Source organism: Anolis sagrei, chromosome 1 (assembly GCF_037176765.1).
Source record: "Anolis sagrei isolate rAnoSag1 chromosome 1, rAnoSag1.mat, whole genome shotgun sequence".
Classification (NCBI taxonomy): Eukaryota; Metazoa; Chordata; class Lepidosauria; order Squamata; family Dactyloidae; genus Anolis; species Anolis sagrei.
In genome coordinates this window covers 315214795-315238802 of record NC_090021.1, presented here as the reverse complement: position 1 = coordinate 315238802, position 24008 = coordinate 315214795, and the positions used below count along the sequence as shown (strand labels likewise).

General features: G+C 41.5%; 1 protein-coding gene across 6 annotated transcripts in view; it reads left to right on the top strand.

The window, feature by feature from the left end:
* Positions 1 to 24008, top strand: part of TTC7B (tetratricopeptide repeat domain 7B) — a 124867-nt gene that overhangs the window by 5606 nt on the left and 95253 nt on the right. For all 6 annotated transcript variants that reach the window (XM_060756791.2, XM_060756782.2, XM_060756751.2 and 3 more), the window contains exons 2-3: positions 12273 to 12427; positions 21041 to 21209. In XM_060756791.2, coding sequence (XP_060612774.2) covers positions 12273 to 12427; positions 21041 to 21209 — 324 coding nt within the window. The remainder of the gene's footprint in view (positions 1 to 12272; positions 12428 to 21040; positions 21210 to 24008) is intronic.

The following is a 24008-nucleotide window of genomic DNA, read 5'->3' as shown; positions in this document are numbered from 1 at the left end:
ATCTATGGCAAGCAACCTCAGAGGTAGTGAAGTCTGTTGGAACTAGGAAAATTGGGTTTATCTATCTGTGGAATGACCAGGGTGGGACAAAGAACGCTTGTCTGTTGGAGCTAGGTGGGAATGTTTCAACTGACCACCTTGATCACCTTGACCTGGCGGTTTTTTGGTGTGGCTTGTTAGTGCCTGAGGGAATCTTTTGTTGATAGGTGATTAGCTGTCCCTAATCATTTCCTTTCTGTTGTTTTGCTGTTGTAGTTTTAGAGTTTTTTTAATACTGGTAGCCAGATTTTCATGGTTTCCTCCTTTCTGTTGAAATTGTCCATGTGCTTATGGATTTCAATGGCTTCTCTGTGTAGTCTGACTTGGTGGTTGTTAGAGTGGCCCAGCATTTCTGTGTTCTCAAATAATATGCTGTGTCCAGGCTGGTTCATCAGGTGCTCTGCTATGGCTGACTTCTCTGGTTGAAGTAGTCTGCAGTGCCTTTCATGTTCCTTGATTCGTGTTTGGGTGCTGTGTTTGGTGGTCTCTATGTAGACTTGTCCAAAGCTTCATGGTATACGGTAGACTCCTGCAGACGTGAGAGGATCCCTCTTGTCTTTTGCTGAACGTAGCATTTGTTGGATTTTCTTGGTGGGTCTCTAGATAGTTTGTATGTTGTGTTTCCTCATCAGCTTCCCTATGCAGTCAGTGGTTCCCTTGATGTATGGCAAGAACATTTTTCCTCTGGGTGGATCTTTGTCTTTACTCTCGTGGCTTGTTCTCGGTCTTGCAGCTCTTCTGATGTCTGAGGTGGAGTATCCCATTGGCCTGTAAAGCCTGTTTTAGGTGGTTCAGTTCATCTTGGAGGAGGTGGGCTTCGCAGATTCTTTTTGCACGGTCTGCCAAGGCTTTAATGATTCCGGCCATAAAAGCCTTTGACAATATATTGATAACCTATTGAGGCGTTTATGGTTGGGGCCAATTTATTCCTGGATTTTATGCCTTTTGCAGATAGTGTTGAAAGTGATACCCTGAACCTGCTTTGCATAATGATCCCATCCATGCAACAAGCCGTACTCAGCTGGGACAACAATTCGGTATGTGACTGTACTTCCCCAGCTGGATACACATAGGAAACATCACTTATCTGACCTCTGGAAGACCCCTGGAAAGACAAGGAGGAATAAGCTTCCTTTGGGCAACTGACTGTCTCCTACCCTCTTTTACCTACTAAATAGACATAGAGCACATATCAGCACCTGGAAAATACACAGGTGGAAGGAGCAGGGTGGTGGAGATATATTTGGTGGATCTTTGTGTTCTGCTGAAGATCATTGCTTGTAGTGTTCAGAAGTCGAATCAGATGTGTACTATTTCTAAGTTAATACGTCCAGGCCTCCTAAAAGTATGCTTCCTTGTATGACATAATCACTAAAATAATGCAGATCACTTAATATGAGGAACCAAGGGCAGCCATGTTCCTCTTTTATATGCTGGAGAACGTTCCCTTCATCTGATAAGGAGTGGGAGCACAGTATTGAACAATGCTTGCATGACATTTGAGCTGAGCTGAGGAGTAGGATGCTATTTCACATCGTGAGATGAAGCGTAGCTCATTATGTTTGGCTACTTGGCCTGTCAAACAAGTTTTAATAAATTATTGGCAATGTAATCTTGATGTGTTGTGAACAACAAAGAGGATAATTTTCAACTTGTTTGGTATACTTATGTCTTTATTGCAGGGACAAATGACTTTTCACAGTTGTGATGAATTGTTTCAGTGCATGTATTCTTTTTATTCTATCCTATTCCCAAGAATTTGAGAGTGGCATATTTTGTCTCACTTTTTGTCCTCAGAGCAAACATGTGTGATACATTTGGTTGCATGTGGCACCTGAAAACTAAAGCTAAGTGGGGACTTGAACCTCATTCTCTTTGTTTTAGCCCGACAATACAATACAACACTTTTATTCACACATTCAGTATCCATGGTCTCACTTTTCCATCCTCCAAAAACACCCCGTCCTCCCTCCAAGAAGTGTTTCTGGGGGCTCTTTAGATCTGATTCTATAGCATGCTTTCGGCCTAAGCATAGTCAAAATACAAAGTTCACTATCCACAGTTTCAGGCATCCATGGGGGTGGGATCTGTGAGTACATCCCCTATGGATATGTGCTGGCTATATACTAGATTGAAGTAAGTAATGGTCTTTATTGCTAATTAATGTTCGTATTCATGTATGAAATGCCTCTAGTTATACTGCCACCTTTGTTAAGAAGTCACACTGTAATGATTTTTTTAAAAAAGTAAACTGCTGTCTGTACAGTGATCCTCTAACACAGCATTTCTCAACCTGGGGGGTCGGGACCCCTGTGGGGGGATCACAAGGGGGGGTGTCAGAGGGGTTGCCAAAGACCATCAAATAACACAGTATTTTCTGTTTGTCATGAGGGTTCTGTGTGGGAAGTTTGGCTCAATTCTATTGATGATGGGGTTCAGGTGAACTATAAATCCCATCAACTAGAACTCTCAAATTTCAGTGCCTATTTTCCCCAAACTCCACTAGTGTTCACATTTGGGCATATTGAGTATTTGTGCCAAGTTCGGTCCAGATATATCATTGTTTGAGTCCATAGCGCTCTTTGGATGTAAGTGAACTACAACTCCAAAACTCAAGGTCAGTGCACACCAAACCCTTCAGTATTTTCTGTTGGTCATGGGAGTTCTATGTGCCAAGTTTGGTTCAATTCCATCTTTGGTGGAGTTCAGAATGCTCTTTGATTTAGGTTAACTATAAATCCCAGCAATTACAATTCCCAAATGACAAAATCAATCCCTGTCCCAACTCCACCAGTATTCAGATTGTGACGTATTGGGTATTTGTGCTGAATTTCGTCCAGTGAATGAAAATACATCCTACATATCAGATATTTACATTACGATTCATAACAATAACAAAATTACAGTTGTGAAGTAGCAACAAAAATAATTTTATGGTTGGGGGTCACCAAACTTGAGGAACTGTATTAAGGGATTGCGGCATTAAGAAGGTTGAGAACCGCTGCTCAAACACAAACAGAAACATACACATACAATTTGACCATTGATCAAGAAACGGATGAAGAGCAGCTGTTGTGCACTTAGTGCTAGTTATATTTATAATTATTATAATTATATTTGTTGTAGAGATCATATGTCTGCACACAAAAATATCTTCATAGAAAGAGTAAAAATGTGAAAATACATTTCTGCTTTAAAAAAAAGAGGCGTAGAAATGAATTGTTTATTGATTATGGTAACCTTTAAACCAAAGCCATATCCATTTCTATCTATGTGGATATTGCCTCTAGCCACATTCTTTACTTAGGGCTTGTCACTGCCTGGTTGCTGTTTAAAATACAAACATCCAGTGTTAAAGTAAGCACAAAGTGCTGTAAAGTGTTGTATATAGATACCCATTTTATTTGATAAGTAGCTATGCTATTTTTTGTGTCAACATGGTTTGGTTTATAAAGAATTTTAGAACTTTAGCATTGCGAGTCTTGCATGCAGAAGTGCATCCAGGGTTTTTCCATTACCGGTGCTTCTCATACCAATGGCTTTAAGGGATTTAGCATTTTAGACATTCGAGATACCACATTTGTCCTTTAGCAAAGTACTCTGAGGTATGCCAATACTGTTCTCTGTTCTCTGTTTGTCATGATACTCCTTTAGGCATTCTTTAGTTAGCCTTCTCTATTTATATTTCAGAGTAAAGAATGTGTGGTGAAAGCCGGTAAGAATGTAGTGTGGTAAAACTCAGAATTAACATTATCCTCAATGCCCATGGGCTAGAAAGAAACATTCCTGATTCTCATACACAGTCCTAAACATTAAACTGAAAGTACCTACCATCTAAAAATAATCCTGACTAGGATGATTTGTTTGTATTTGTGAAACTATAACAACCAGAATTCTGAAAACTAGTGGGAACATTTGGCTAAAGATAATTCTGTGAGGGGAACAGGTAACCTTTCCCCAAGTCCCCCTTCTCCTATATCGTTGTGTCCTTCACAGCCTGTTCCTTTAATCTCATCTGCCCAGGTTGTTGTGATGATAAAATTTAATTCTAATTAGATAGTAGCAAAATGGAGATAATCTGAATGAAAAGAAATATAGAAATTTAAAGAAGTCTTGGTGGGAGAATTCTATTGAACATTCTCAATACCTGCATAGGGACTAGACATGACTTAGATCCAACAAAGAGTCTTGGTATCTTAGGACCTCATCCCGTGAGCGGGGGGAAAGCAGGGAAATGCGGAGGGAACCTTCTTATTTCCTTCCCTACTGCTGAAGTCCGTCTTTTGTGATAGCCAGCCATCCCACATCCTTTCTCCAGCTTTCTCTGTTTTCTTGCAGTTTCCTCAGTTTGGAGTCGGGTAGCACTGACTCCTGAAAATGCATTCTGGGCTCCGTTTTGATGCGCTGCGGAAACGTATGCCATGGCGTCCCACTGGAAGTGCTCTTATGTCATGTGGTGGCCTCTGTAGTACTTCATTTCTGAAACACATGGGAACGGAGCCCAGATTGCGTGTGACTCAGTCCTTACTATCAGATGGAATTGTGGTAACCTTTGGACCTCCTTTCTCCTTCTATAATGGAGACATTATATTTTAAATTAACCAAAAGTTCCAATAACAGTTTGGTTAAAGACTTTTCAGACGTGATGGAAGAAACTTAGAGCCTGACCAAACTCCTACATTTCCAGCATGGTAGTAGCAGTGCCAAATCTTTGTTTTGATCATCCAGTCCATCTTTTAAGGAATTAAATTTCTTTTTACTAATTGTATTCTCTTTTCTTGGCATTATGAAGTAATTATGTGGAGTCTCTAGCAATTAACTGAAAAGTTGTCCATCCTGTAGTCTGTTTTTTTAAAAAAATGTAATGACGTTATGGGCTTTGCCTTTATACTTGCCCTTCTTAACTATATCAGAAGTATATTTGGTTATTTGGTAATATCTGTGCTCTGAAGATAGTTTGAAATTATTTTGGTTTCCAGCCATTCATCTTTTAGAGAAGTAGATTTTATCTCTTCCTCTTTGCTGGTATAGCCTGTATCCTGTTTTTCTCCTTTTAATATTGTTTGCTTTGTTACTTGTGATGAACAGTAGTGTTCCTTATTGTTCCTGTCTCTTTGGCTAAGTAGTTATCTTCAAGAGTTCTCATTGTTCTTTGAGATGTTCTGTGCCAGAGAAACAAACTTGTTTCAGAAAGGAGGTGATGATAGAGTTAGGCTGTCCGCAAAGAGTGTTATAGGGATAAAGAGTCACTGAAATGAATATATATATCCCACTACCCTGGCTTCCTGGCATGAGCATGTTTTCAGCTTTGCAAACGATAGACACTTTCTTCCTCTGTTGTTAACAATGGGCTCCTTATGCCGTTCTCTAAATATTTAATTGCTAACAGTTGATTTTGATTAACTACAAAAGAGTTTACTATTAGTTCAGGATACAAGAAAAGTTGTTTGTTCTAAACTGCCCCTTGTGTATCTTGGCAAAAGAGGTACCTTAGGTAAATAAATTATAATACCTTGATTAAAAGCTTATCTGCAAATCCCTTGGCAACCAAACTAAATTTCCTACCCGAGTGAGTTTTTTGGGTTGTTACGTCTCTCTCTAACTCTTTGTATTTCGAGATTTCTGTTACCAGTATAAATAATATATATAGAGCATCGTTTCTGAAGTAAATTCACATCAAACACATATTCTAGGTTAATAAGTGCTTCTCTGTACTGCTTATTTACAAATGCTTTGCAGTGTAACATGTAATAAAAATGATGCTAAATATTGAAAGACCTCTAAAAGTTACTTTACTTCTGCTTTATTCATAGCCACATACAGTATACTCTCCATACTATTACTTGGGTCCAGGTTTCTTCTTCTCAATTTAGCCCATCCTTTCAAAAATTATTTAACAGCTGTGAAGACATCATGTAGCCGATCATGTTTGACCAAATGACACTATACACCATCTAATTCAAAGACAGACAGAAAACACAGCTTGTACTCTTAATGGACATTGACGACAAAGACAAAGGGCAAAGCTCTTGTCTTTATTAACAACTTTCTTTTTTTTTCATGAGGAATGAATATATTGATGAAAATTCAGCGATCCCAGGCATGGGCAGACTTTTTTGCTTTGGGGCTGTATTGTGGGTCTGGCCAAAACAGCCGGGCCAGGAGGGAGAACAGCCAGGCACACACTGGGCAGAGCAGGCCTGGGAGGGGGAGGACGCAGGAGAGGGCAGGGCAAAGACTGGGCAGAGCAGGGCCCAGGTCATCTTCATCTTCAGGACGGGACTTCTCACCACATCCTTAGGCTGGGAGGAAGGCAGGAAACAGCAACAGGCCCGATCCTCTTCCCGCGTTCCTCAAGCTGTCCTCTTGGCATTATGCCAGGAGGAGGGCAAGACAGGCATTTATATGGTCTCATGTATCAGAATGAGTGACTTCATTCTTTCTTGCCTGCCCATTTTCCTCTGAAATTCCTTCTAAATTATTTTTGCTGGCCTGTTGTAAAAATCCCATCAGGCTATTCTTGCAATGCTATGTGTAATGTATTCTGTTTTTTTTGTGACCGTACTCTCAAAAAATGTTTGTTAGGAATGTGTGTGTCATCGTGTCATCAGCAACCACTGTTTTACAATTCTAACAGAGCAAAACAAACACAGAGATTAAAATGAAAAAGAAAAAAAAAGAAAAAAAAACCACACAGATTTTGTAAATTTGGTATTTGGTTAAATGTCCTTTGACCAGTATCTGGCCACTTGGAGTGCCTCTGGGGTTGCCGCAAGAAGGTCCTCCATCGTGCATGTGGCAGGGCTCAGGGTGCATTGCAGCAGGTGGTCAGTGGTTTGTTCTTCTCCGCACTCGCATGCCGAGGATTCCACCCTGTAGCCCCATTTCTTAAGATTGGCTCTGCATCTCGTGGTGCCAGAGCGCAATCTGTTCAGCGCCTTCCAAGTCGCCCAGTCTTCTGAGTGCCCAGGGGGGAGTCTCTCATCTGGTATCACCCATGAATTGAGGTGCTGGGTTTGGGCCTGCCACTTTTGGACTCTCGCTTGCTGGGGTGTTCCAGCGAGTGTCTCTGTAGTTCTAAGAAAACTATGTCTTGATTTAAGTCGTTGACGTGCTGGCTGATACCCAAACAGGGGATGAGCTGGAGATGTCTCTGCCTTGGTCCTTTCACTATTGGCTGCTACTTCCCGGCGGATGTCAGGTGGTGCAATACCGGCTAAGCAGTGTAATTTCTCCAGTGGTGTGGGGCGCAGACACCCCGTGATAATGCGGCATGTCTCATTAAGAGCCACATCCACTGTTTTAGTGTGATGAGATGTGTTCCACACTGGGCATGCATACTCAGCAGCAGAGTAGCATAGCGCAAGGGCAGATGTCTTCACTGTGTCAGGTTGTGATCCCCAGGTTGTGCCAGTCAGCTTTCGTATGATGTTGTTTCTAGCGCCCACTTTTTGTTTGATGTTCAGGCAGTGCTTCTTGTAGGTCAGAGCACGGTCCAAAGTGACTCCCAGGTATTTGGGTGCGCTGCAATGCTCCAGTGGGATTCCTTCCCAGGTAATCCTCAGAGCTCGGGATGCTTGTCTGTTCTTAAGGTGAAAGGCGCATGTCTGTGTTTTAGATGGATTAGGGATCAGATGGTTTTCCCTGTAATAGGCAGTAAGAGCACCTAGAGCTTCGGAGAGCTTCTGTTCTACCATCTCAAAGCTCCCTGCTTGAGCAGTAATGGCACGATCGTCAGCATAGATGAAACTCTCTGTCCCTTCTGGCAGTGGCTGGTCATTTGTGTAGATGTTGAACATGGATGGAGCAAGCACGCTCCCCTGAGGCAGGCCGTTCTTCTGTTTCCGCCATCTGCTTCTCTGGCCCTGGAACTCAACAAAAAAGCTCCTGTTTTGTAGCAGGTTTCCTATCAGGCGGGTGAGGTGGTAGTCCTTTGTGATATTATACATTTTTCTCAGGAGGAGGCGGTGGTTCACAGTATCATAGGCTGCTGACAAGTCTATGAAGACAGCTCCTGTGATCTGCTGCCTTTCAAAGCCATCTTCTATGTGCTGGGTCAGGTTCAGCACTTGCGATGTGCAGCTTTTGCCTTTTCTGAAGCCAGCTTGCTGTGGGATCAGACAGGGGTCTATATTTTCCATAATTCTATGCAAAATAAGTCTCTCCAGAACTTTGTAGAGGTGGCACAACAGGGAGATTGGTCTGTAGCTTTTTGGGTCATTACGGTCTTTGCCTGGCTTCAAGATGGCGATGACTCTTGCTTTCCTCCAGATTTTGGGGATCTGACAGGATGCAGTGCAGTTGTTCATCAGCTCCAGCAGCCAGCGCCTTGCTTTTGGACCATAGTTCTTGATTTGTTCCATCCGTAGATCATCCAAGCCAGCTGCTTTGCCATTCTTGCATTTGTTGAGAGCCATGTCCAATTCAGTAGATGTAAAGGGTTCATGGAGGTTGTTGTTCTCAATCTCTGGTTGTCTGGCTATTGGTTTCTTTCCTACTTTGGTGGCAAGGTTGGGTTTCCCATTCTTCAAGAGTTGGTGTGCTATCTGATCTGCCTTTATGTTGGCATGGGTATTAGTTTGTGAGGGATCGTTGCTCAGCCGTCTCAGCAGCCTCCACGCCTTCTGGCTGCTCCTGCCCATGTCGACCTCTGTGATCAGCTTGATCCACTGTTCTTTCTTGGCTTCAGAGATGGAGGACACAATGCTCTGCGCTGCCTGAAGGGTCTGCTCACTGAATGGGTCTTCGTTGTGGAGCCTGTAATAGTTTTCCAACAAGGCAGCTGTTTCAGGAGTAATGCCCTGGAGGTAGTGGGTTCTGCAGCCTCTCGGTATGGAGGCCCGTGAGCAGGTTTTCACTATTTCAATAAAATGTTCGTATTCCTCAGGGACTGGCGCGACCGATGTGATCATGTCGTCTAACATGTCTGAGAATTTAGTCCAATCTGCCTTTCTGAAGTTGTATCTTCGTTTAAATCGAACTTCCTGAGGCCTTATTGTTGGGAACAGTTGGCATATTATTGGTCGGTGCTGTGTGTTTGGGATTGGTGGCCCCACTGATTTGGTGCATTGCTGTACGATGCTGTCGCTCACAAATAAGAGGTCTGGGTTATAACCTCGGTGCCATCTCCCGCTGTTGTAGGATGGTGGGAGCTTGCTATCATGGATGAGTGATAGTTTGTGCAGTTCAGACCAGGACAGGACAGCCTCTCCATTTCTGTCCTCTTGGGCATAGCCCCATACGTGGCTATGGCTGTTGAAGTCACCAATTACTACCGCCCTTTGGTGCCTGTCAAAGTTCTCGGGGGAGGAGAAGCAGAAATCTTCATTTGGGGGCTTGTACACAGAGGTGATGGTGATGTTATTAAGCTCTACTGTTATAACCTCGATATTGTTTTCTTCAGTGTTGTGGGCACTGCTGACTTGGAGGCCTGGTTTGACAAAGACAGCACTTCCATACTGCGCATGTGGTCTTTCCGCTACTAGGATCATTCCTGGAACTTTGGGTCGTTTCTGTCGTTCATCCCTGTGTGTTTCTTGGACACACAGCACGTCACATTTCTTATCTCGGCACAGTTCATAGAGCAGTTGTTCTTTGGCAGCTGACATGCCTTCGATGTTGATTGCGATTATTGTCATGGTTGGTCCTGAAAAGGACCGTTGGTTGTTTTGCTTCCTTGTTTGCATGCTTCAAGTCGTCACCGGTTGCTTCTGGGTTGAGAGAATCGGCCGTCTACGAAGACGTTGCCCAGGGGACGCCCGGATGTCTTGCAATCCTGCGAGGAGGCTTCTCTCATGTCCCCCTTGTTAGGAATGCAGCTATATAAACCAAATACCAGTTGAGTATTCCACCTGGAACTGTGTAGGAGCTGTGGTGGTGCAGCGGTTTAAACCCGTGTGCCGGCTGAACTGCTGACCTGAAGGTCGGTGGTTCGAATCCACAAGATGGGTTGAGTCCCGTCTGTCAGTTCCAGCTTCCCATGGGAACATGAGAGAAGCCTCCTACAGGATGATAAAACATCCAGGTGTCTCCTGGGCAATGTCCTTGCAGATGGACAATCATCTCACAGCTGAAGCAACTTGCAGTTCCTCAAGTCACTTCTGACATACACACAAAAAAACTTTGGAATTCTGAAATCCAGACTACTCCAAAATCTGAAATTGCGCACATGGGTAGCTAAGATAGAGACACCTTTGTTTTCCAATGGTTCATAGTACACAAACTTGGTCTCATACACAAAATTAGTAAAAAAAAATGTATGTAAAATTCCTTCATGCTGTATGTATAAGGTGTATATGAAGCATAAATTAACTTGTATTTAGACTTGAGTACCATCTCCAGGATATTTCATTATGTACATATATATATATATGCAAATGAAGGTATTCTAAAATTCAAAACACTTCTGGTCCTAAGTATTTTGGATAAGGGATACTCAGCTATCAATACACAAAAAACATAGATCTGGAAGTTGAGGAAGGCATATTAGCATTTAATAGAAAATAACTATCAGGCAACGGGTCAAGAACCTTTTGCTCCTGGGTCCTTCAGCTGCAGCTTTCTTCCTTTGCAAGGAGGAAGCAGCTGTTGGATCAAAGTTACATTCAGTGGTGTTGTAATAATTTAAATTGGGCCCCAAGAGTCAGTAGCTGCAAAACTTGTTCTGAGAGGAAGACATGGTATGGAGCTCACTAGCTATATGTATTACTTGAAAGATATATTTATTTCCACTTTGACAAAGTGGTTATTAGAAATAATAACATATCATAGTGCACTAAAGAGAGATGAGACTAAGAGGGTTTACAGAAGGAGGAGAATACTGCTTTCCTCCATATTTCATTAATGCACAGACAACAGTTCTGCTACTTCAATAATTGTTGCATATCAGAATGTCTTAGGGCTATTAAATTCTCCCGTTAACAAGGGATAGATTTATATCTTTGTTTACTTAGAAATCCAATAAGTTTGCTGAATGCGCCTTTCCCAGATTCCTGGCGGATAGACATTGGCATATATCTTTCTGACCCTACAGTTTTCGTTAAGCAAACATTCATGTAGTATACAGTTGAAGTGCCCCAAGTACCTGCTAGTTGCATGTTGTAACAGTTATGTTATAATTCTAAATGTGGAGTCTAAATCAAATCACTCCTGAGTATTTTTATTACGTTCTTATTATCTTTAGATCTGATATACTTCACTTAAAATAATGTTACTAAAGCAGCAGATAGCTTTGTGACTAAAAAAAATGGTTAGTGGTGCAGGAATCACACATAATTACATGCTTTATCAATGAAAAATGAAATTATGTGTTGAGTTTTTTCAGCATTTCAGGGATTGAAAAGTAAGATATTCTTTGCCCACAGACACATAATGTAATAGAGATTCTATAGATGAGACTTGGAAGAGGAAAGCAAACAAATTAAGGAACCAGAGCTTCTAATAATTATTTTAAAGTTGTCTAAGTATGTTTTTCAGACATGTTTACCAACATAACCCTTGGAAAGTGCTAATTTCTAACCCCGACATAGTGCTATATTACTCTCAGGTGCTATAGACTATAATTCAGAGGAAGGAACTGGCGAAAGCACCTGTGAGTATTTTTGCCTAAGAAATGCTTACAAAATTCATGGTGTTGGCATAAGTCAATAGGTGGTTTGAAGACACATACATACAACTTGTTGCAGGAAGTAGGGAGAGGAAGTGTGAAGTAAAGAGATAGTCACTTCATGAATATGTGTTGACAAAGTTTCTTAGGTCCAAGCAACATGTTACATGTGCTTGTATGTACACCCGCACAGCCCAGTGGCATGTTGAATACACTTGTATATGTACATATACCAACACAGTCCCTTTTAGAACAGTCAAAGCTACTTCTAGTAGAGCCAGTAAGGAGCTGAGAATTGTAAAATAATATATAAGAGAGAGAGTATTCCGTTTTACCTGTCCTTTAAGGTTCATTAGGCTGCCACTGTCAATTTTCTTTGTGTATTTTATCTGGATCTTCAAAGGAACTGCTCTATTCAGAGAAATGTTTTCTCACTAAAAAGCAAAGAAGCTGTGGAAATGAAGGGGTTTCTTACTCTTAAAAGTCATGCAAATTGTGCTATGGAGTTGGGTTTCTGAGGGGAACTGGACAGTTTAGTGTGGCTGTGTTCTTCATGAGTACATTTCAACTCAAGTCAGTTGTATATCCAAACTGTTTATCTACTTAATATTTTTGGTTCTCTTTTCAGATGACATGGCAGAGCTCCTCATCGGAGAATCAAAGCTTGAACTTTTTCTGAAGGAAAACCCTCTTAAACAGGGTGCTAGTCCCTACGGTCCTCGGCCAAAGTTGATAGAAGTCAAGAAACATCTCACTGCAGCACTTGACCGAGGAAATTTAAAGGTATTTGCCACTTCTAAAGTAGTCACCAAAATCAGTGGGATACTGGGAGTTAGAGTAGACACACAATTCCAAAAGGTTGACGTAAAAGGTTAAGATGGTTTTCCATCCCTGTGTTTAAACTATAGGAGATCAGATATATTTTCAGTAACTTCTGGGTTCCACATTGCTTTAAGAATATTTAGAGTAGCAATTTGCTTCAGAACAATTGTAGTTTAATGTATTGTTGAAGGCTTTCATGGCTGGAATCACTAGGTTCTTGTGGGTTTTTTCGGGCTATAGAGCCATGTTCTAGAGGCATTTCTCCTGACGTTTCGCCTGCATCTATGGCAAGCATCCTCAGAGGTTGAGAAGGACCTTCTCAACCTCTGAGGATGCTTGCCATAGATGCAGGCGAAACGTCAGGAGAAATGCCTCTAGAACATGACTCTATAGCCCGAAAAAACCCACAAGAACCTAATTGTAGTTTATTACATGCGCCAACTCTCTTCTAATGCTTATGCGTTCTATCTATCATACTGACAGTTCCCAATATTCCATTCCAGTCTTCCAAAGTTACAGCACACTTCTCTGAAGATTTCTCCAAGTTGAGTCCTTCTGGTTGTTTTGACTAGCAGAATTGATATTGTTGCCCAGAATATTTGGAGGGATCTAGATTGAGGAAAAGCTGTTCTAGTTCGACCAAGAAATAGAACTCATAATTGAGTTACCTCAATGCATAAACTTAATTCATAATGCAGTAATACCTCTGTAACATAGAACCCGTATCTGCAGTTTCACATGTCTGTACAGGGGGAAAATTATCTCAGTCTAGGCATTTTCTAAGTCTTATGGGTGATTCAGTGATATGCTTCTCCTGGAAGTTAGCATAAAGTTGTGTTGAGGACCTAGCAAATTACTAGAGAGGATGGGGGGTGTTTCTTGTTTATTCGTTCAGTTGCTTCCTACACTTTGTGACCAGCCCACACCATAGTTCCCTGTCGGCCATCACAACCCCCAGCTCAAGCCAGTCACTTCAAGGATACCATCCATCCATATTGCCCTTAGTCGGTCCCTCTTCCTTTTTCCTTCCATTTCCCTCAGCATCATTATCTTCTCCAAGTTTCCCTGTCTTCTCATTATGTGGCCAAAGTACTTCATCTTTGCCTCTAATATCCTTCCCTCCAATGAGCAGTTGGGCATTATTTCCTGAAGTATGGACTTGTTTGATCTTCTTGCGGTCCAAGGCACTCTCAGAATTTTCTTTCAGCACCACAGTTCAAAAGCTGGCAGGACTGAAGACTGACAGGTTGGGAGGTTCGAATCCGGGGAGAGCGCAGATGAGCTCCCTCTGCAAGCTCCAGCTCCCCATGAAGGACTTGACAGAAGCCACCCACAAGGATGGTAAAACATTAAAACATTTGGGTGTTCCCTGGGCACCGTTCTTGCAGATGGCCAATTCTCTCACACCAGAAGCAACTTGCAGTTTCTTGAGTTGCTCCTGAGTCACACACAAACACAAACAGACACAAAATCCATGCTGACAACTTGTGCCTGTTCATGCTGCTCCATTTGATGTCACCACATATTATTCTTCACATTTCTTCATCAAAACATTTTTGTAAAACAAAATCAAAATGCCCTGTCTTGTCCTCTTGCTCCCAAATGTGTCTTTTTCATTTAAAAATCATTTTAAAACAATATCTTCCTAGATCATTATTGTTAAATTACAAAACTGCAGTGCTTTGATTACTCTACTGGATGAGATCACACCCACCCACACATGTGCAAAAAAGGTGAGATTTCTGGCATGATACTCTGAAATGAAAAATCTCTCTTCTCCCCCTTATTTCATTGTCTTCTGCTGCCTCCCTCTTCTGTGCATGTGCACATACATCCAGAGCACTTAAATAGATATGCATTTTAGAAAAGAAGGAAAGGAGGAAGGGAAAGAAAAAGGGAAGCCTGGGAAAAGTAGAAGGGAAATGAAATAAAATTGTTGGTTAAGGACTTCACAGGATTGAAAATACAATTCTAGCCTACTATCACTTATTTATATGGATTGAGTTCATATAAGGGTGATGTTCATAAGGTAGAGGATGTAGCAATCAGTCTTGTCTGAATACAGTAATAATGTTTATTGGACCCTATTGTTATAACACTCCCTCTCCAGTGATATTAGATCAGTCCCCTCCCTCCTGGCCTTCAGAAAGAGAGTGAAAACATGGCTTTGGGATCAAGCCTTCGGAGAAGTGCAATAGAAGAATACGGAATATTTGCAATGACTATTGGAATGGCTTTGGATTACGATTGTGGATGGCTTGGTTTTAATAATGGATGTAATGTTTTTAACTGTTTAATATGTATTAATTTTAATCTTAATTTCAATGTTTATTTTAATTGTATTTAATTTAAGGCACTGAATGCCTGCGTGTAAGCCGCTTTGAATCCCCTTCAGGGTTGAGAAAGGCAGGGTATAAATATGGTAAATAAATAAATAAACAAATAATAATGTTCAGAGATTACAAAAACAAAACTCTTCAAAATTGAGGGAGGCATTTTGAAGGCATAAGGAAATCAGGGATTGCAAAAAGTAACAGGCAAACAGATAGGATGTATGAGTATTAGATTTACTGACTTTGATTGTCACAACCCACCACCCACCCACTGTTTTCAGATGAGATTGATCGCTCCATCCTCAACTCCATATGCACCATTCTCAGGGCCCTTCCATACAGCCATATAAACCAGAATATCATGCTATACAATCCACTGGGTTATCTGAGTCCACACTGCCATATAATCCAGTTCAGTGTGGATTTTATACAGCTGTGTGGAAGGGGCCTCACATGAACTCAATCCATATAGATAAGCAATTGTGACTTAGAATCCACTTAAAGTACCTAATTTTTTAACAGTGACTCTTGTTGATAGGAATAAAAAGAATAAAGGAGTGGAGAAAGCCTGACACTTCCTGTAATCGTAAATATGTAATTTGCATTCTAAAAAGAAAGCAACTAGTACAGGAGCAAAAACTATCATCTTATGACATATTTGGTCAGTCTGGACGAGCCCTTAGTTTCATGTAGAGTTTAGCTTTATTTTCAAGTTAAAAGGGGTAGTGTGGAAGTTGATATTATAAGTTTAAAATTTTACAGATTTCTGCAAGTAGCAGAAAGCTCCTCCTAAAAATGGTCATCATTTTTATGAACTCATGTATTCAGTCCAACACACTTCAAAAGAAAAGGTTTGGTGTTACACACTTGACTTTTGGCCATATAATAGACATCTGTCAGTATTTAGTAAAGGTTGCTGATATTCACCATTATAATCTGAATATGTATGCTTAATACCTTTTGTGTGTAGAAACTCATTCAAAAGGCAACCTATGCACGAAAAGCTATAACTGCACTATTTGAAATTGCTGGAGCATGACATAAATATGACGCTTATAAGATTATGACACATTTTTGTTTTGTTGTTTTACTGATGTGTTGTTGGGTTAGGCCTCATGTAAGCTGCCCTGAGTCTCCTTGGGGAGATGGTGGTGGGGTATAAATAAAGTTTTGTTGTTGTTGTTGTTGTTGTTGTTGTTGTTGTTGTTGTTATTAATAGAGTTAATGACAACATCTCTTCTTTCCTCCTGTAGCTTAATATTTTTATTTTCATTTTATTACTTTTTGCATTTGGCATATATCCTTTGCTACAATGCTATATTCTTCAGGATTTTTGTGATTGTAAGTTAAGATATTACTGTATATTTAACCAGTGTGCAAAGGGATTTTGTAGTACTGTAGAGACTGAGAAAAAGAAGTTGGTAGCATAAGCTTTCACAGACTAAGTCTGTTTCCTCAGATGGATGGAAGCAAATGCCTAGTAACAGACCTTTATAGACAAATATTATGTGTAAATAGACATGGTAATGCAAAATTTGTGTGTATGGTGATGAGGTGACAAGTTCAGTTCCTTGTGGAATGAAGTGTGTGGAAAGATATTGCCTCAAGGGAGAGTGAATATATACCCAAATGAATGATGTAATGAGTTACTGTAATGTAGGGTGTTGCTTGTGGAGAAACAAAAACAAAATGTGATAAAATTGCCGAGAGAGCCCTCATGAGGTTGGGGTATTTTATAATATATGTGCTGTGCCAGAAAACCATTGACATTTTTCAACCCACTGTCAATACACTGGAGTTTCTGGATATATTCCAGTTCTGTTATTTCTCTTTTCACTCTTACTTTGTAGATTTTTGGGGGTCAAAGACAGTTATTCTGAGGTCCAAGATGGAATGTTCAGAAAGACTGAAGTGTTCTACTATTGTTTTACCGAATCCAAATGTTAGATTTGTTTCCATTTATTTGCTGGTGCAGAGATTGGCCTGTTTCTCCATGTAGAGTGCTGAAGGGCATTGCTGACAGAGGATGTCATATATCATATTAAGAGAATGAGCAAGTGAAAGTACTGCTAGTATTATTGGCGATATGATTAGGTTCTGTGATGATATTTCCTGAGTAGATGTGTGGGCAAAGTTGGCATCTGGGTTTGTGGCAAGATCTTGAACCTGTGTTGTATGTTCTCCTGTAGGTAAATAACTGAGATTGGGATGCTGCTCGGAATCATGTAAAAGCCTGCAGTCAAGAGCCTTTGAGTAGATGACATTATTATTCAGAAAGAATTGTAGGTCATCAATTATACATCTTAGTTGAGAACTGTATGTCACCACTATTGGGATTCTGCTATTTCCTGTCTTTTTTATTAGTCCTGGGTACAAGTATTTTCATGTGTGTATTTTAGATTTTATGGTGGGCACTTTTCATCCTGATTGTTGTCTTGTGGGTCTAAGCAGATGTGATTGTATCAGGGGGCTTGGCTATAAATGATGGAATGGGTAGTGTGTTCATGGAGGAAACTGGAGGTGTGTAAGTATGAGTAGCAATCAGTAGGCTTGTGGTATAGTGTGGTGCTCAGATGTCTGTTCTGTAGTTGTATGTTAGTGTTCAGAAAGTAGACTTGTCAGCCATGAAGATCCTGGCATATTGTGGTGCCATGTATATGCCCATTTTAGTACAATTAACTTGAGGGTACATGTTATTACCAAAAGTGAAGTAGTTGTCTGAGAGAACAATGTGGCAGACCTTGGTGGCTAGATTTGCTATAATCCCATCTGGAATCATGTTCCTGACAGCTTGTAGTCCATCCCTGCGTGGGATTTTGGTATATATGAATTCTACATTCATAGTGGCTAAGATTATGTTCCCTGAAAGGTTTTGATGAAATGTAATTTCTGGAGGAAGTTGATAGTGTCCTCCACATAACTGGGAGTGCAAGTGGCATATGGTGTAAAAATATTGTCCATATGTCCAGAGATAACAGCTGTGAGTGTGTCAATACTTGGGCCAATGAGCCATCCAGGGTTGCCTGTTTTGTGTATTGGGAATAAATAGAATGTGCCTGGTTGAGGCTCAGGGTATGTGGCAATTTCGATTGGGTTCTTCATCTCCATTGGAAATTCCCTGAGTAGTTTGCATAATTCTTTCTAGCATTCATCTGTAGGATCATTAGACAGGATTCTGTAAAATATAAAGTTGAACAGTTTCTTCTCAGCCTCCTGTATATTGTCGGATTTGGCCATGATGACATCCCACTGTTTCATCACTAGCAAATCAAAGACAAGTTCTGCTAATTCAAGGAGAGGTGCACTCTTTTGTCAGTTCCTCTTCAGGTGTTCTTCAGTCATAAGTCTTGACTATGGAAAGAGCAGACCCTTCATCAAATTCAGGAAATTTATCTGTAATCTGCAAGTATCGAAACAACAGCATTTTGTCAGTGCATTGTCAGAAATATTAAAAATTAACTAGGTATTTTTAATTACAAAAATATGATTCAAGCACTGAAAGGGTTAAATGGATGCAATGAGTCAGTAAAAGCTGCCGTTCTATATAAGCAGGTGTGCCTGTAGCTCAGTAGTTTGCCTCTGTGTTAGTTTGCCTCAGTGGGAGAATAGTTATCAGTGGAGGTCGGCCTCACTGTGGGAGAAAGGCCTCACTGTGGGAGAAAGGCCTCGTTATGAGAAGCACTCATGTGTGGAGCTCTAGTGTGATGGCTGAACTTTATTTGTGTTATGGAAACCTTGTTTTTGTAAATAAAGATTAAGGTAAAGGTTTTCCTCTGACATGAAGTCCAGTCGTGTCCGACTCTGGGGTGTGGTGCTCATCTCCAGTTCTAAGCTGAAGAGCCGGCGTTGTCCGTAGACACCTCCAAGGTCATGTGGCCGGCATGACTGCACTATTTATTTTGTAAATAGTGCAACCATATTATTTCGCTATTAAGAAAAGCCTCCTATGAAAGAGATAATATTGGTCTATGTGTTTTTATTCTTTTTATCACTTTGAGGTACTGATGCTGGCTCACGCTGCTGCTAATAAGTTACTCTGCTGTGCATTTATGAGGAGGGCCTTTTGTTAATAAGCCCACTCACCCAACATGAATGTACTGGTTAGAAGAGCAGAGATTGAGGAAAATTGGATAATCCATTAATGTGAGGCTTGCCAGTTGGGAAAGCACAGGCTGGACACGCTGCATGAGTTGGCAAAAGGAGGAGGAAGCAGCTGTGGTTTTGCAATATCCCTTCCTACCCCAAGTAATCTTCTATATATATAAAAATGCTCTGTGCGTAATGAGTACCTTAAAAACAAAAGAACCAACGAACAAAATCTCATCAAATTTGGCAACAAAATGTAACAGAACACAAGGAGTGACCATCACTCAAAAAATTATGATTTTGCCATTTGGAAGTTATAGTTGCTGGGATTTATAGTTCACCTATAGTCAAAGAGCATTCTGAACTCCACCAACGATGGAATTGAACCAAACTTGGCACACGGGACTCCCCTGACCAACTGAAAACACTAGAAGGGTTTGGTGGGCACTGACCTTGAGTTTAGGAATTGTAGTTCACCTACATCCAGAGAGTACTGTGGACTCAAACAATGATGGATCTGGACCAAACTTGGCACGAATACTCAATATGCCCAAATACAAACACAGGTGGAGTTTGGGGAAAATAGAATCTTGACATTTGCGAGTTGTACTTGCTGGGATTTATAGTTCACATACAATCACAGAGCATTCTGAACCCCACCAATGATAGAATTGGGCCAAACCTCCCACACAGAACCCCCATGTGGGCCACAGCAAAGCGTGGCAGGGGACGGATAGTAATATATATATTTCTTTATATCGAAGAGCATTGCCATTGGACGGGACACCCTATAGCAGTGGTTCTCAACCTGGGGTCCCCAGATGTTTTTGGCCTTCAACTCCCAGAAATCCTAACAGATGGAAAGCTGGTTGTGATTTCTGGGAGTTGTAGGCCAAAAACATCTGGGAACCTCAGGTTGAGAACCACTGCGCTGAAGGACGTTTTCTTTTTAATAAAACTTTATTTGTATTCCGTTCCCAAGGGGACTCACCTTCCCATCTCTGTGGTAGTTAAAAATATAAGTGCACTAATTTCACCCATGTGCTCAATATACTTTGTTCAGTACAGGCCTGGGGGAAGATTTGAGAGAAGAGAGAAAGAGTAGCATAATAGTGGTAGTGCAAAATAGAGCCCAGCTGCTTCTTATTGTTACTGTTGCCTACTAGGAAAAGAGCCCCCATGCCTTTTGCAAGGTGAAGGGGGAGGAAAAAAAGGGGAAGGGGAGGCTGTTTGTGTGATATGGAACTGAGAATGTTAGGGGCCAACTTGTTGATGAACAGACGGACTGGAGCTTCAGAGAGCAAGGTTGGAGGGAAGGGAAGATGATGGCAAAGGTGGTTCCCCTAAGGGAGCTTCATACCTCCGCCCCTCAGCCCTGAATAGGGGCTATGGCTCCTCCAGCTGCTGTGTGGGTGTCAAAGCAAATTACATTCGGGGAAATCATCAGCCAGTTGTCTGACTCTGCATCAGTCGACCTTACCCACTCCAGCCTCAAAAGTAGTCTTTTTTCCTCCTCCAATTTGTAGAATGCATCCACTGAGTGGTATAATGCTTGGCCCATGTGGAGTAACGTATTGGTGAGGCTTGGCAGGATCAGGTAAATGCTGTGTCCTTGCTGAGCGACAGCTTGGGCATCCCCCACTTTTTTGGCAGGTTAAGGGCCAGAGCACAGTAGGTGCCACATTTCAATGACTTCCAGTTTTTGACATTGCTCTGGTCTCTAACCAGTTGAATCAATAAGGAATTGTAACAGCTTCCTGGAGAGAATGCTACAGTTTGTCACTGTAGCCTTTGTAGTATGTAGCTGTTAGAGGCTTACTCACCTTCAGATCTTTTGTAATAACATCCTTTTTCTTGTCCTAGTTGCGAAAGTTGATGTCTGTTTACACTTGGATAAGTGTCTTAAAGAGGTTGATGTGTTTCCATTTGGCTGAATGTAACTGGTTTAGTTTTTGTTCCTATTTCCTCTTGCAGCAATTCACCATTGCAATGGTTTCAGCTTGCAAAAATTTGTCACTGTATGCCAGTTCTACTAATAAAATAAAACAATCTGACTAAGCCTGCCATTTTTAAAACAATGATGTAAAAATCTGATAATACAAAATCTTTTGGTATAAATTAAATATCTACTTCTTTTCTCCTTTTTTTCTTCTAGCCAGAGTTTTTACAAGAAGCCAACTTAGTTATGGCCAAATTAAACTATGTGGAAGGCGATTACAAAGAAGCTCTTAATATATATGCAAGGACTGTGATTGATGATTTACAGCTTGTTGCTGTACCTCCTTACCGTCTGAGGATGATTGCTGAAGCATATTCTACCAAAGGTTGGATCACTTATGTATATTTGTGATTTCTATCTCACCCACTTTTGAAATGGAATATATTGAACTTCTGATCAGGTTGTTGGAGCTAGGTTCTGTTCATATTGTGTTAGCATAGCAAGGGCCGTGATGCAGTGCAGTAATCAGGTAAAAAAGAAAACCAACACACTGGAATTATAAGCACACAGCTAAAAGTATCAACATTCATGCCCCCCCCCCCCCCCCCCAGTATCTGTATTCTCCCTATTCAGTCAAAATATACCTCGTCTGTTTCCAACAATCAAACTCAGACCCAGAGGCGGCCCTAGGTAATTTTCAATGGTAAGCAAACAGTATTTTGGCGCCCCCCCCCCCCCAAAACCAATCACTATCTATCTATCTATCTATCTATTAGGCCTGGGTAACAACGCAAAAATTTGTTTCTAAAATCGTTTTGTAATTGGGGGTTTTTTTTGTTTCGATATTTAAAATAATTACAAAATTTTCAAAAAAAAAAGTTCGGTATTTACGAAATTTCGTAAATATTTACAAAACATTTTGTAAAGATGGCACCCTTTTTTTCAATATTTTTTCAATATTTTTTCAATATTTTTTAAATTTAATTATTAATTTAGTAGAATAGGGAGGAGAAATTAAAATTATTATTAAGGAGGGAAGGCAGGCACTCACTCTGGCGGGCCCTCTAATCAAGGTGGTCAGTTGAAACATTCACACCTCGCTCCAGCAGACAAGAGTCCTTTGTCCCACCCTGGTCATTATTCCACATAAATATATAAACCCTTTTTCCTACTTCCAACAGACCTCACTAGTAGAGGATGCTTGCCATAGATGCAGGCAAAACGTCAGGAGAGAATGCCTCGCTCGCCCCTCTCGCTCGCCACTCGCTCGCCCCTCTCGCTCGCCGCTCGCTCGCCCCTCTCACTCGCCATAGATGCAGGCGAAAAGTCAGGAGAAATGCCTCTAGGCCATGGCCATATGGCCTGAAAAAACCTACAACAACCCAATCAGGGACATCTGTAATCACCTCTCAACAAAAGATTGCTCCAGGCACTGCCAGGCCATCAAATGCTAATCAAGGTGGTCAGTTGAAACATTCACACCTCGCTCCAGCAGACAAGAGTCCTTTGTCCCACCCTGGTCATTATTCCACATAAATATAAACCCTTATAAATATAGACTTCACTACCTCTGAGGATGCTGCTTGCCATAGATGCAGGCAAAACGTCAGGAGAGAATGCCTCGCTCGCCCCTCTCGCTCGCCATAGATGCAGGTGAAAAGGCAGGAGAAAATGCCTCTAGGCCATGGCCATATGGCCTGAAAAAACCTACAACAACCCAATCAGGGACATCTAATCACCTCTCAACAAAAGATTGCTCCAGGGACTGCCAGGCCATCAAATGCTAATCAAGGTGGTCAGTTGAAACATTCACACCTCGCTCCAGCAGACAAGAGTCCTTTGTCCCACCCTGGTCATTATTCCACATAAATATAAACCCTTATAAATATAGACTTCACTACCTCTGAGGATGCTGCTTGCCATAGATGCAGGCAAAACGTCAGGAGAGAATGCCTCGCTCGCCCCTCTCGCTCGCCATAGATGCAGGCGAAAAGTCAGGAGAAAATGCCTCTAGGCCATGGCCATATGGCCTGAAAAAACCTACAACAACCCAATCAGGGACATCTAATCACCTCTCAACAAAAGATTGCTCCAGGCACTGCCAGGCCATCAAATGCTAATCAAGGTGGTCAGTTGAAACATTCACACCTCGCTCCAGCAGACAAGAGTCCTTTGTCCCACCCTGGTCATTATTCCACATAAATATAAATCCTTATAAATATAGACTTCACTACCTCTGAGGATGCTGCTTGCCATAGATGCAGGCAAAACGTCAGGAGAGAATGCCTCGCTCGCCCCTCTCGCTCGCCATAGATGCAGGCGAAAAGTCAGGAGAAAATGCCTCTAGGCCATGGCCATATGGCCTGAAAAAACCTACAACAACCCAATCAGGGACATCTAATCACCTCTCAACAAAAGATTGCTCCAGGGACTGCCAGGCCATCAAATGCTAATCAAGGTGGTCAGTTGAAACATTCACACCTCGCTCCAGCAGACAAGAGTCCTTTGTCCCACCCTGGTCATTATTCCACATAAATATAAACCCTTATAAATATAGACTTCACTACCTCTGAGGATGCTGCTTGCCATAGATGCAGGCAAAACGTCAGGAGAGAATGCCTCGCTCGCCCCTCTCGCTCGCCATAGATGCAGGCGAAAAGTCAGGAGAAAATGCCTCTAGGCCATGGCCATATGGCCTGAAAAAACCTACAACAACCCAATCAGGGACATCTAATCACCTCTCAACAAAAGATTGCTCCAGGCACTGCCAGGCCATCAAATGCTAATCAAGGTGGTCAGTTGAAACATTCACACCTCGCTCCAGCAGACAAGAGTCCTTTGTCCCACCCTGGTCATTATTCCACATAAATATAAACCCTTATAAATATAGACTTCACTACCTCTGAGGATGCTGCTTGCCATAGATGCAGGCAAAACGTCAGGAGAGAATGCCTCGCTCGCCCCTCGCCCAAAATCTGGCCACCAGTACCCTCTAAAATAACCCTCTAAAATCAGAACAATAAATAAAGAGCAACACTAAAAAAGGGGGAGAATTCCTGACATGAAGCAATCAGGGCCAGTTAACCGCTCCCAACAAAGGATTCCTGGGCAGCAACTAGCTCGGCTTCGAAGGTGCAAGGCCATTAAATACTCATCAAGATGACCAATTGCAACATTCACACTT